The sequence below is a fragment of the Lycorma delicatula genome, chromosome 10, assembly GCF_047948215.1.
Source record: "Lycorma delicatula isolate Av1 chromosome 10, ASM4794821v1, whole genome shotgun sequence".
Classification (NCBI taxonomy): domain Eukaryota; kingdom Metazoa; phylum Arthropoda; class Insecta; order Hemiptera; family Fulgoridae; genus Lycorma; species Lycorma delicatula.
The window spans coordinates 110,733,893-110,747,264 of NC_134464.1; the positions used below are offsets into that span (position 1 = coordinate 110,733,893).

Consider the following 13,372-nt stretch of genomic DNA (forward strand, 5'->3'; position numbering starts at 1 on the left):
TTTTGAAATTAAACCGTACTAAAATTCTAGGGTAAGAATCGTAGAGTAAATTAGGTGCTTCCTTACAATTTTTGATCTAAGAAACTGAATAAAACTAATCCCAGCTCTCTATATCAAGTAGATTTTAAGAAAAAACTGAGTAAAACACAAAAAAGTTTTGTCAGAAAATACACTTTTTTTATGTTTTGAATAAGATAACTTTAATTTACTAATAAAACAAACAAAAATTTATAGTTAGAGATTAATAATTTTAATATATTTACTTACTTTATATATTTATAACCTGATTTATTCATTTACATCAATTTATGAATTAATAAGTAAGTTTTATTTTTAAGAATTTTACCACACTGCATTTGACATTAATAAAAATTGAATACTAAGAACAAATGTTAATTTATTCATATTAATTTATATCTTATCTATAAGATATTAAAATGTTAAAGTGAAATATACAAAACTGAATTAAACAAACATTTTATACACAAGGTATCCACTCCAGACATCATTTCTAGACCAATATAAAAGTAGCTACTTCACATGAGTATCCTCACTAAGCAAAATCACGAACATAAAACACGCATCTACGTCCACAGCACACAACACATATACAAACCCTTACAATATCTACAGTTCAATGTTTGCTTTAAATGAAGATATAATGGTTTAGTCATATAAAATGATTTAATTATTTATTAGAAAGCCAACTGTTTCTAAATTAACTAAATAACATAATACACAAATACTGGTATACACAAAGCTTTATGCAATAAATAGCAAAAAAAAAAAATCAATAACAGAGCTATTGTTAAGGCAGTAAACTACAAGGGCGTTAACGTCAATCCAGAACTTTTGTTCGACTAGAGTATAGATTGAAATTCCTGCGCATTCTGTTGGTTGTACACTTAAGGTACAAGTGTCAGCTATTACCGTATGGCGCGCTAGCATGAAACAACAACAACAGTCAATTTTAAAGAACATGGCGTTCAATGTAGTGAAGAGATATGTGAAACAGGCGTTGAATAAAATTTCTCATGAAAGAAAACATAAAACCTGGTGAGATTTATCCGCAACTCTCTGCACAGAGATGAGGTACAGTGATGAGGCTCTTAGTCGCAGTAAAACACGTGAGTGGTGCAAATGTTTTAAACAAGGTCATACACCAGTGAGCGATAATCCAGATCGAGGTGATTCGAAGCCTAGTAGTCATTCCCATGAACATTCAGCGAATGAAAGAACTGATCCTTGATAATCGACAGGTAACTTGTCAGCAAATTGTAGAAGCAATAAAAACATCTGTGGGAACTGTAAACAAAATCATTCACGATCATCTGAAGTTTAGTGCACATTGGGTACCAAGACAGCTTACTACCTTCAACCGGCAAAGAAGACTGCAAATCTGCAAAGAGTTAAAGCAATGTTTTGACAAAGAAGGCCAGTTTTTTCTCGCTCTGAGATGAACTGTTCATTCAACACATTAGTGGCTGTTGGAGGTCGACAATTGTTTGCAATCTGAAATTTACAACTACCTAACAGCAGAGGAGCAGAATATGTCCGAACACGTGAACGTGGTTCAGGGGAAATTTCACGGAAATTTTTACCAGTCATTAAAAATAGAAACCACAATGTAAATATCAACTGATGTATTCACATCAATTTTACAATTATTAACTAGAATAATTGATCTTTTAACAAGTTTTGAGAAGAAACAGTCATCCTACTGACTATTAGGCATAATGAGAACAAAGGTAGCAATGTCATTCCTGGTGAGCAATGACTCATAAACTCAAATCGCGACAGGCAAGGGATGATACATTTCTGAAAAGATGCATTGTGGTCACCAGTGTTTGCAAGTGTGAGTGTCTCGTCTCCTCTCTACTGTACTATTCATTTAGTTGCTTTTGGGTAGGCAATAGTGCTTCTTTGTTTTCATTAGTTGGCCACCTGCAAGCGTATTGTTTTCTTTTAATAGTAAAGTAGTTACGTAACTTTTAATAGTGTTAATTGATATACACAATATACAGTATAGTAAGTATAAAATATCATAATTGTACATTAATTAACTATATTGACATTTAAAAGTAAGAAAGATGTAAATTGTGCACTTTGTGACTGACACAGATGCGATAAACTTGGAAATCATTTAGTAAATAACACCCAAATGAAAAATCAAGAACTAAAGATCAAGCTAGTATTTCTATATTTTTTGAATAAATTGAATGTCTGCAACCCATGTATTTTTATTACTTCTCTTTTTATAACTGATCACATACAATAAATTGGTCGGTAAAATGTAACAAAGTTTTGGAGAAATTTCTGACCAAAAAAATTGTGTTTGGGGAAAATTTCAGGGGTCTGAACATTTTCTGCTCCCCTGCTTAACAGTTAACCACTTTGTTAATTCAGACACCGGGGCTCAAATGCAAGTGATAGAAAGAATATGGCATGAAGTTCATGTAAATGTATCTAACCAAAAGCACCATTTATTTATTTGGCGATCTGATCAAATTCATGTTCCATAGACTCAATCTGAACTACAGATTGCAAATCCATGTCCTGTTTAAAACAATTGGCAGCTCAGTTCTGACCAACAGTAGCAGACAAACAAAGGCCTCCAACAGACAGATAATTCAGAATCTTCTGAGAATACTTTTAAGATTAATTATATTTTTGAGTTTCTGACTTAAAACAAACATTCTTTTGTTCTTCATACTAAGTTTAAATTAATATACCTTAATAACAAAGAGTTTAGAGGCAGGAGGGAAACTGTAAACATTTACCTCATTCTAATGATAACATATTAAAATAAATTAATAATTGGTAGTTTGCATTCAAGAAGACATATGCTTACATTTCACAAACCAATGCCTCTCTTTGAAATTATACTAGTGGAAAACCATAACTCATCCACCAAACATTCCTGTCCTTTCTTACCCCCTCTGAGTTTCACTATTTGGTTTGTTAAAATAAGAACATCTCAGAGGAATATGTTCGCTGGCAATATAGTGAAAGAAACATTACAATATTATTAAAGTAAAAAAAACTTCTACACAGAGGAATCATTAAAATGATTTATGCCCAGGGAAGTAAAAAAAGCACGCAGATTTTTATTTTTACCTGAACTGTAATAAATATATCAATATATATACCAAAAAATTTATCTGATACATTATAGCATTATAAATGCTATAAATTTAAAATAGACTTTTTGAGAAAGATATTACTTTTACACAAATATATTTATTACTTACCATGTTGCTCAAAAAAATGTGTAATAGTATAAAACAACACAGCCAACAATGACTCCAAATATAAAGCTGGTCAGCCGATGCCGAAGGAGTAAAATAGAAATACCATGACGATTTCTTCGTCGAGACATTTTGAAAATCTAAAACAAAGCAGAAAAAGGAAAAATTTGCATACCTTCTGTCAAGTAATACTAATTTTACTTGTTAGAAAGTTGTAAAACTATTCACCCTATCGCCAAGTACAAGTGAAAGGTTACAGGATTATTGCTTGCTTAATCCTGTAAGCAATCCAATTCCACTTAAAGTAACTTTTTAGATAAACCCTTTTAAAAATTGTAATAGTTTTACTACCATATATTCCAATAATATTGTTGATGGAGATATCCTCCTTTTGTTCCTTGCATCATTATATATCCTGCTTAAAATTGAATCCCACACTTCCAGAATCACTCATTTGAAAATTTTCGAATGAAAAACCATTACTTCAAATTCAAGAAATTATTGTGTGCATAATAGGAACTTTAGCAAAGGTAACTACATAATAATTTTAACAAATCGTAATACAAACAATTATACGGGCTCCACACTCCATAAATCTCAAAGCCAAACACAAGTTACAGTTTACAGATCAGTTTATTAGCGATTCCTTCGCATAACTTAATTTACACTTTGTTAGTCGATCTAACAATGAAATGAAGTAATTCTTAAAAAAATATAAAAACATTACTACAACGCAAGACACAATTTAAGTTTACGTACCCAATAAAACTCTAATGATAAATTATCGAATAATTTATAAAAAAAAAATAATAAAATAAAATTGTAAGCAATTTTAACCTTAAAATTGTTAACAAAATATCTTTACAACTAACCTTACATTCTCAGAGAGATGCAATAGTTTTCAATATGCATAAATACTGTGCTAAAATCAAAACAAGCCAGAGCTCACACGATCTCATGAAATTTTGTGGATGAAAAAGTCCCTTAAAACCCTAGCTATAAGGAGATATATATATATATATCGATCTATCATCCCAAAATAACTGGGATGTATTTTGATAGATTACTACATAAAAATAAAATAACTGTTAAGAAAGGACTTAACAACTTCTATAAATGTTTAAAATCTCAAAATCGGTGATTTTAAACATTTATAGACTTTGTTAAGTAAAGGTGTAAAATCGTATGTGTTCTCTTTATTAACGTAATTACCTAATAATTAAATGCTGTAATTAGTTAAGCAAACTTACTTTTATTGCACCCTCCAGCCATAAATAAAGTTTATTTATTAATTTTTTTTTGTATTTTGTCAAATTGAATTTCTCATTTTTAATATTAAATTTCTTTGTACCCTTGCTTACTATGTACAACGATTTAGAATTCTAAGCTTGCAAAAGTTTTGTAATTCAATCATATCTTCATAAACTGTTAATTAAATAGAGTATATTAACAAATGCTTTTGAATAGAACTTCAATTGGACTTCAGTCCAATAATAACTTCAGTTAGTATTGCTGGTTTCATATTTCTTGTAATTCCGAATCATAGATACAGAGATAAATTCAAGTACTAGATAAACAATGTTTAGGGGTAGCTCCAAGATGATATTTTCTGACTAGAAGTGGTGACTAAACCAAAACACTAGCCTGGGTTTGATAGAAATCTTATTAACACAATTTGTAAAGAATTGCACATAGTTTACACCTAAGTCAAATACTACCTCCTCACAACATATAATTTCATGAGAGATATACTGACACATAATTACCACAATTTTTTAAGAAAAGATTATAACTTTACTCTTGTCTAGACTTAATGACTTATGATTTGTAATAAACCATCTATGTATCTTGCCAGTATCGTTCTGCAGCACAACAAAATAATGGTCACAGTTTACTTTTATAAGAAGTTTCAGACCATTAGCAAACAGTAAGATATTAGACTGACTATCTTTTCCAATGATATTAAATAAAAGTGCAAGAACTTGAACCTTGTGAAACCCCAGAAGTAGCCAAATAACATTTAGAAACTTCCCCAACCACCTTGCCATAGATTAGTTAGGTCAGTCTATGGAACCATATTAACATACAATCAATGATTCTGTTCATGACCAACTTACTCAACAGTATGCTGTGCTGCAGTATGTCAAACACTTTCCTAAAATCAAAATATATAACATCAACCTAACCTCTATTCTCAATTTTGGAGGCCACAAATGAGATCATTTCATTCAGGTCTGTAACTGTAGCTCTTCAGACCATGAAACTACAGCACGAATCAATAAAATTGCATAAAGTCTCATAAAAGTTTATGTAAGCAACTTTTTCAAAGACTCAATTGAGCTCTGACATAGGTTTATAATTTCTTATATCATGCAAATCATCATTTTTGAAAACTAATGCCACTTAGCCACTTAAACGATAATATTGTTCTGGTCTTATGTTCCAGTTAGGGTGAATAGTAATAAGATTACAATTCAATGTTGAATTAACAGTAACCGGCATAAATGTTCGGTACTTGAGTACGTAACATCTATCAGGTACCATTATCTGTGCTCTGCTTTGCGGTGTACAGCGTAAAATGTCAATGGATAAATGAATGTTTCCTGCCTTTGCAGGGAATAGTACATATCAGCAAAAACAAATTCGCTCTGATTACAGAATACAAATGTATATATCTGTAGGAAATATTACACAATTATGGTCTTACAGATATTGCTATACATGTTCTGCATATAATTAATTTCTTCAGCTGATATGTAAGAAGCATAAATATGTTGTAATATTTCAATAAGTGAGTGCGCGACGCGTACGCGTTCAACCGCGTCGGACACCGGCCGTTTTCTTCGATACGGGGCATATACCGTAAATGTGGATACGTGAATGGTATAAGATGGGTGTTACTAATGTTAACACCCATATATATTTTTGTGCTGTTTCTTTACAGGTCCGACTACAGCAGTTCCATCAGCAGCAGTCCTCCCTAATATCCACCCAAAAGAAACACCCCATTTTTTTCAAAACTGTACTTTTTATATTAAAATCATTTTTCTTTAAATTTTATTTATTTTCTAGTTTTAATAGTATTTTTAAATTAGATTTTTAATGAAAATACATAACTGCTTTAATAAAGTTTTTTTTAATATTTGTTTTAAGTTAAAAATATTTTTAAATGCATAATTTTAAATTGTTTTTTTATTTTATATTTTTTTAAAGAAATAACCTAATTTTATTATGTAAGGAATTTATTTTGATTAAGGGGATGTAATTTTTTATTTGTTTTAAGAATGATTTTTGAACATAGATTAATAATTAATTTTTAATTAACAATTACATTTTTTTAAATAATTAAACTTATTGTTATTATTATTCAAGAAAGGGGGGATACTCCACCTTGGCCCTTTACCCCATCCAGCGAGCTACAGTCTACATTTTCTTCAGTTCATCGCTTCAGCATCAGTCCTCCCGATTATGCACCCGAGGGGAACTCTTTTTTTTCAAAATTATAATTTTTTTTAATATTTAGACTGTTCATTTAATTTTTCTTTTCACTAGAAGTTAATTTACATTTAACATTTTTATTTTAATTTTAATAAAAGCTCATTTTTAGTTATATTACTCTGATTTTATTAAGCGAATTAAAATTTAACAGTAAAATTAATTATAAAGTTTGCTCTTTTAAAGCTTTTTTTTTTAATTTAGATTTTTCAGATTAGTTTAATTAATTGGTAGCTAGAAAATAATTTTAGAATTAGTCTAATTAATGAAAATCATTTAATTTCTTTTTAACTTTTACTATATACTTTTTCATTAAGGGGGGGTGTATAGTCCACCCTGGCCCTTATCCTCTCAGCGATCTTCAGTCATCATCTACATACTTCTGCAATATTATTTTGTTTTTATTATGTGTTTTGTTTGAATCAGGGCAAGCTCAAAATCGGTAAATTAAATCTGTAAATCAGATATTTATTTAAAGCGTATAATAAAATCTTTTATAATTTTTTCTTATTTTTAAATACGATTATTACGGGTATGAAATAATTTCAACTTGAATTATTTTAATATGTTTGGAATAAATCTATGTTTTTATACCTTTAATTATTTTCATGTTGTTTCATGAAAATGGATTATCGCCTATGATCGTAAAAAAACAGCAAACCCTGATTTGAACTTTTAGTTTTAAGAAGGCATCATTATCCAGTTCGGCGGTACAGTGGCCTTCTTTGCAGTTCTTCAGCTTCGTATCCACCGGTGCCAAGTCTATACCGGCGGATACCTACAAGTCTGTACCTTGATATCCGGATGATTCATAAAAGCGCTGGTCGATCGTGTTTGAGGAATCAGAAGAAAGAAGACGAATCAACCTGGTTGTTATCGTGGGCTGCAATTGAAGGCCTCTACCACCACAGGGCAATAAAATTAAGGTAAGTTACACTGCTATTATAATTTGGGGGGAGGGGACAGACTGAGAAATATTATAGTATGTCAGTTAACCGTATTTTTTTTTTTTGTAAGAGAAGTTTTATCATTTTTAAAATAATTATATTTTATATCTTTGTATCTTATTCATCAAATTATTATAACAAATGTATAAATAAATTAAGTAAAAGAATAAAAATATTTCAATTTCTACAGAGATTTAATTCAATAAAACTGACTTACCCTTTATGTACCTACCCTTTAAATATTTTATACGTAATATGAACTTGATTAGTACTGAAAGTCATGATTATCATCATATCGATCAATATTTGCCACATCAGATAAATTTTTATGATTTTTCTTTTTCTTATAAAATTGAACTATAATATTTAAATAAGTTTTATAAATTTTTGTTACATTATGTAAATATTTTTAATATGGAATTAAAAAAAAATCTTATGTTATCTATTTAATAAACATTCTAAATATTTAAGCATTATAATGTACAGTTTAGATAACAGGTGTGGTGTTGTTACTGTTAGTATAATCGATAGATTTTTTCATTCTTATGTAATCCAACGAATACTAATGAATGTGATGTTGTGTACAAGTTTTTAAAACGTTTAATTTACATATTGAAAATACTTTTTTAAGCAAAACAAAAAGGTTAATATTAATGTATTATAATATACATCAGTGGCGGCTTGCGTATAGGCACTGTGGAACTGCAGCATCCCCTATTTCCACTTGATATTATTAATAACATTTAATATAATGTCCCTTTTTCTTTAATTCCTTCTTTATACTTGTGCAATATATAATCCTAAGCTTAATGTTCAACCGATTATGGTTTTTAAGCGCACAAATCATATTCTTGAATGCGATAAAATGTAGAATTAAGTTATTATCCTGCTTCCAGCTACTCTATGATTCATTGTTTTTTTTCTGTTTTTTTATTTTACAGAAAACTTTAACCCTACCTTGAAAAGGCCCAAAAAAATTTTCTGGAGCAGCACCCCCACCTAATTTTAGTTACAAGCTGCCACTGATAATTGTAAATGTATTATTAAATTAATAATATAAATAAATAAATATTTTTACTTTTTAATAAATTTTTTTAACATTTATTAATTTGCTACATTTTTTAAATTATAAAAATACTCTACGTTTATCGCTATTATTAAAAGTAATAATAGTTCTCCGAATATAAAGAACCAAATTAATTAATTAATCTTTTAGTAATGAAAAATTTTCTTTTAATTTTTTATTAATCAAAAAATGAATAAAAAGTTATTAATAAACATAATTAAATACTAAAACACAAAAATTCTATTCTGTTCGATTCAAAATAATAAAGATAAAATGACGTGATAAAGAATACTATTTTATTTCTTTTTATTAAAATTAGTTTCTTGAACCATTAAGTTACAGTTTAACTATTAATTCTATTATAACGATTAACAATGTTCCTTTTAATTAAGTATTTTGGATAAACGGTCTTGTTTTCTTAGATCGATAAATAAATAGATATACAAGCTCTTTTAGGTCGCTCTTTTCCACTCTTTTAAATAATAAAATTGAACTATAACATCGCTATAGAATAGCTATCGATTAGATAGTATGTTTTTTCTTAATGCTACTGAATAACTAAATTTTTGTTACTAACGGTACATATATAATACTAACATCATTTATTTTATCTTTTGTTGCAGGTACGACAACGATTACTTACATAGGTTAAGAGTGAATAGCGTTAATGTGGCTTAACTATTTAGTTTTATAATAACGATTAAAGGGAGGACTACTTACTTCGTAACTGGTGCCCCTTTTCCAGTAGAATTAAGTTTCTTTTTCAGGTAATTATATATTCTTGTTTTGTTTTACAAACATGTGCATGTTAGACTAAATTTGCATGTTAGAATTAAGGAAAATTCGCGTTTCACCAGTAGGCCCCTCAGTAGGTTGTAATCGTTTTTTTACAGGTTCATTATATATTTTAAGTTAGAATTAATTATGTTAAGTCGCGTTCGCGTTCCATACCCCGTCCACAGTAGGCCCGATTATAAAGGGGGGGTATTATTTTAATATTGTATTTTTATTTATTTAAGATTAGATTAAGTACATGTTGTTAAGCCATGTTAACCTGATCGGAATTTTCTGAAGTACTGTTTATTTATTATGTATGTATATTTCAAGTACACCAAACTGTATTTTTATCAACCGCCTTGATATTTTTACTAATTTTGTTTCAGAATATTTGTTTCAGGAATAGATTGTCATATTTTAACTAATCGATGTTGAAAAAAATGGTGTGATGAAGAATAAAAAAGGAAAAATGGATTCCAAAAGAATTAAAATATTAATATCTTGTTAATCTATTTTATTATTTTTATACTAATATTTCTCGAGATTGTTTCAAGTTTGTTTCAGCTACAGAGAATTGCGATATTTCAACTACTTAATGCTGGAACAACATACTAAAGTAATACTTAGAAAATTGTACATGTGATGAATGTATAACAAAAAATACGATGAAAAGCCTAATTTCAAAAGTCAAAATGATGATCGGATTAAGATTAACACATCAACATCTAGATGACACGAGTGAGTATAATTTTAAATTTAATTAGATTATAGAAAAACAATGTAAAACCTCATGATCAGATTTCTTTTACAAAACAACTGAAGGAGTTTCTTTTTGTAAGACAATTTTAATTTTTGACATCGTAAATGGTAAAACATTTCACGGACTGCTGCATTTGAGTTTAAAACAGTTTTAGTAAAAATAAACAAGTATAATTAATTAGTCTTATTTATTATAAATAACATAAACTTGTGAAGATTTTTACTATATGGAACATTTTATGTGTCTGAAGATGAATCGATGGCGCTAGTTTTAAATTGAATTTTTTCAATAATTATTTGTAAAGATTTTGCACAATACTATATTTTAGATGTTGTTGTTGTTAACCTACTTTTAGTAGTAAAAGAGTTGCTGTATTCACTATAGAACATTATATTAATTATGTAAGCATCTTAGATCTGCATTTGCCATAATCTAGTACAAGTTTTATTTTATGTCATACTGAAAATGGGCTCTCTCTTTTTCTATTTGGCTTTCGGAACCGCCATAAGGTATTAAACTTCAGAGGATGATTGAGGATGATATGTATGAATGTAAATGAAGTGTAGTCTTGTACAGCCTCAGGTCGACCATTCCTGAGATGTACGGTTAACTGAGACCCGACCACCAAAGAACACCGGTATCCACAATCTACTATTCAAATGCATATAAAAATAACTCCCTTTACTATGATTTGAATCTTAGAACTGTTTAACTTCAAAATCAGCTGATTTGTGATGATGAGTTAACCGCTAGACCACCTCGGTGGGCTATTAAAGAAGGGGCTGCGTTCCACCAACAGCACTGCTAACCTGGTAAGTTAACTGTTATTTACTCGCCGGATCCCCTCTTATAAGTAATCTGTCTTGGTTTGGATTCTGTTACATGAGTTTTGTTTGCATGACATTAAAAATTGCTAATCTGAACAGAAGGCGGAGCAATTACTTTGAACAGTGTAACAAACTTATACCAGACAGTATAAATGGTTGTTAATGAGGTTAATGAGCAAAAATTTGATCGGCATTTTTAAAATGAACTTCTGAAATAAAATTAAAAAAACCACAGGCTTTGCATCTCTACTGTATATCTTGTGCAGAAAATTTAATACAAAGTACAATAATACAAAGGGATTCATTCATCTATGCCGATTGGTATTCGAATGGTATAGTGTGAAAGACAAAATAATTTCAATTTTTTGTTTCCAAAATATCTGTAGTTAAAAAAAAAGATGCTATTCAGTTCATTAATCTTACCATTGACATTATTAAGACCTGTGCTTCACGGGCAGGATACTCCTATTTCAAGACTTCAATCTGTGTTACTAGACGATAAAATTTCATCCACCTAGCATATAGAAAAAGTTAATACAATTTCTTCACTGGTCTTTTAAGATTAGAATCTATACCCGCCCAAAGATGAAGGATTTTATTCACAATTTGGATCTTACTAAATAAATTAACATATAATATATATACAGTTAAATAAACAATTTATTTGGAGTTTTAATGGTAGTACTTTCACACTGAGGCACTACACAGTACTTGAAAAACTTTGAATTCATTTTAGACTGTAATTTTCGAAACATTTTAAAGACTCCACTAAACATCTGATTGTTTTATAAGGTGTGGTGTCATAGGAGAGGCAATGACAGTTTGGAGAGTTTTGGTGGAAAATTTTAATTACTTTATAAAAATGCAAAATACGTCGTGTAAATGATCATTTATGTATAACATTTATATTTTAATAAAATAGAGTGTGAGGCATAATATAAACCGGTTTCTCAAAAACAGTCAACTAGCCTATTACCATAGCCTTATTTGTTAATAATAGACTTGTGAAGATTTTTACTATGTGGAACATTTTATGTGTCGCAAGGTGAATCAAGTGTACTAGTTTTAAATTTAATTTTTTTTAATAGTTGTAAAGATTTTGCACAAGGGATTTTTATGCAGAGAAAACAACATCACAACAGTTTTTCTGTCTGGCCATTTTAGGCGCAACAGATTGTGAGAAGAAGAAAATTTTAGTTCTCCTTTTTTTAAATCTGTTTTTAATATCTCTTTTCACTAAGTTACTCGGTTTATTTTTATAAGTGCACCGATTCAATATTCCTACAAATAAGTTTGGGGAAGAATACGAGTTGTACAAGGAGAAAGTTCTTCTCTTTTTTAGGACATCTCTAGTTAAAAAAATAACCACCTGTTTACTAAGTTTGAAATTTCTCATAGGGTTTACTTGATTATTTTTACATACATAAATTGCGCTAAGAGACAACAAAACATTAAAATCAGAAACTCCAGCTATAGAATATCAGAACAGCATACAGGAAAAACTAACAAGATAAAGAATAAAAAATTATAAATTATGAGGAAATGTTTTGGTACAAGTAGAATGATGGATAGAATTTGTAATGAAAAACTAAAGCGGTTGTGACATCTTAAAAAAATGTAATGTGGGAAGTTAGCTAATAAATAATTCAAGCAAAACAGAAAAGAAAAGCAACAGACGTAGAGGGATAATTGGAGAAATGCGGCAATGCAAAAAATTATTTCAAATATAAACAGATGAAGTAAGTACTGTGTTCCAAAATTGTTACTTTAAAGAGAATTAAAGTTAAATAATCCAGTTTTGCTTATGTTTTTTCCATCTAGTTTATTGGAAAAATGATACTGTTAAATTAAATTTTATTATACTATATCTCAAGATGATCTAAATCCAGCTATATTTTAGCCATTTAATATTTGTTTTTTTATTAGACTCAGACTGAGTTTCCCTAGAGAATACCCACCATTAACTGAATCCTAACAAAAACAGTAAATTATTAACATTGAAAAAATTTTAATTTATTTAAAATTGCCTAACCCTTCACTAGATCTTAAGCTTTATACCATCCAGTGGATGAATTCTGTCTTTATAGCTGCTGAAAAATACAGTTGAAAATAGGTTAGAATAAGTGTGCAATATCTGTAATAGTAAATGTTAAAATATTTAATCAATATTTTAATATTTATTAAAACTAATCGAGCTGATCTTCAAACTTAGTTAAATAAACTGGTTTTATTTGAAACAATTTCACAATTAA

The 13,372-nt window shown here is 29.1% G+C and overlaps 1 protein-coding gene across 1 annotated transcript in view; it reads right to left on the minus strand.

Annotated features, from left to right (window-relative positions):
* Positions 1 to 374: 374 nt before the first annotated feature.
* Positions 375 to 13,372, minus strand: part of LOC142331797 (uncharacterized) — a 91,851-nt gene continuing 78,853 nt past the window's right edge. Inside the window, exons 5-6 of the mRNA XM_075377914.1 lie at positions 3,252 to 3,388; positions 375 to 1,399 (exon numbers count right to left, since the gene is read on the minus strand). Of these exons, the coding sequence (XP_075234029.1) occupies positions 1,328 to 1,399; positions 3,252 to 3,388 (209 nt within the window). The 3' untranslated portion in view covers positions 375 to 1,327. The remainder of the gene's footprint in view (positions 1,400 to 3,251; positions 3,389 to 13,372) is intronic.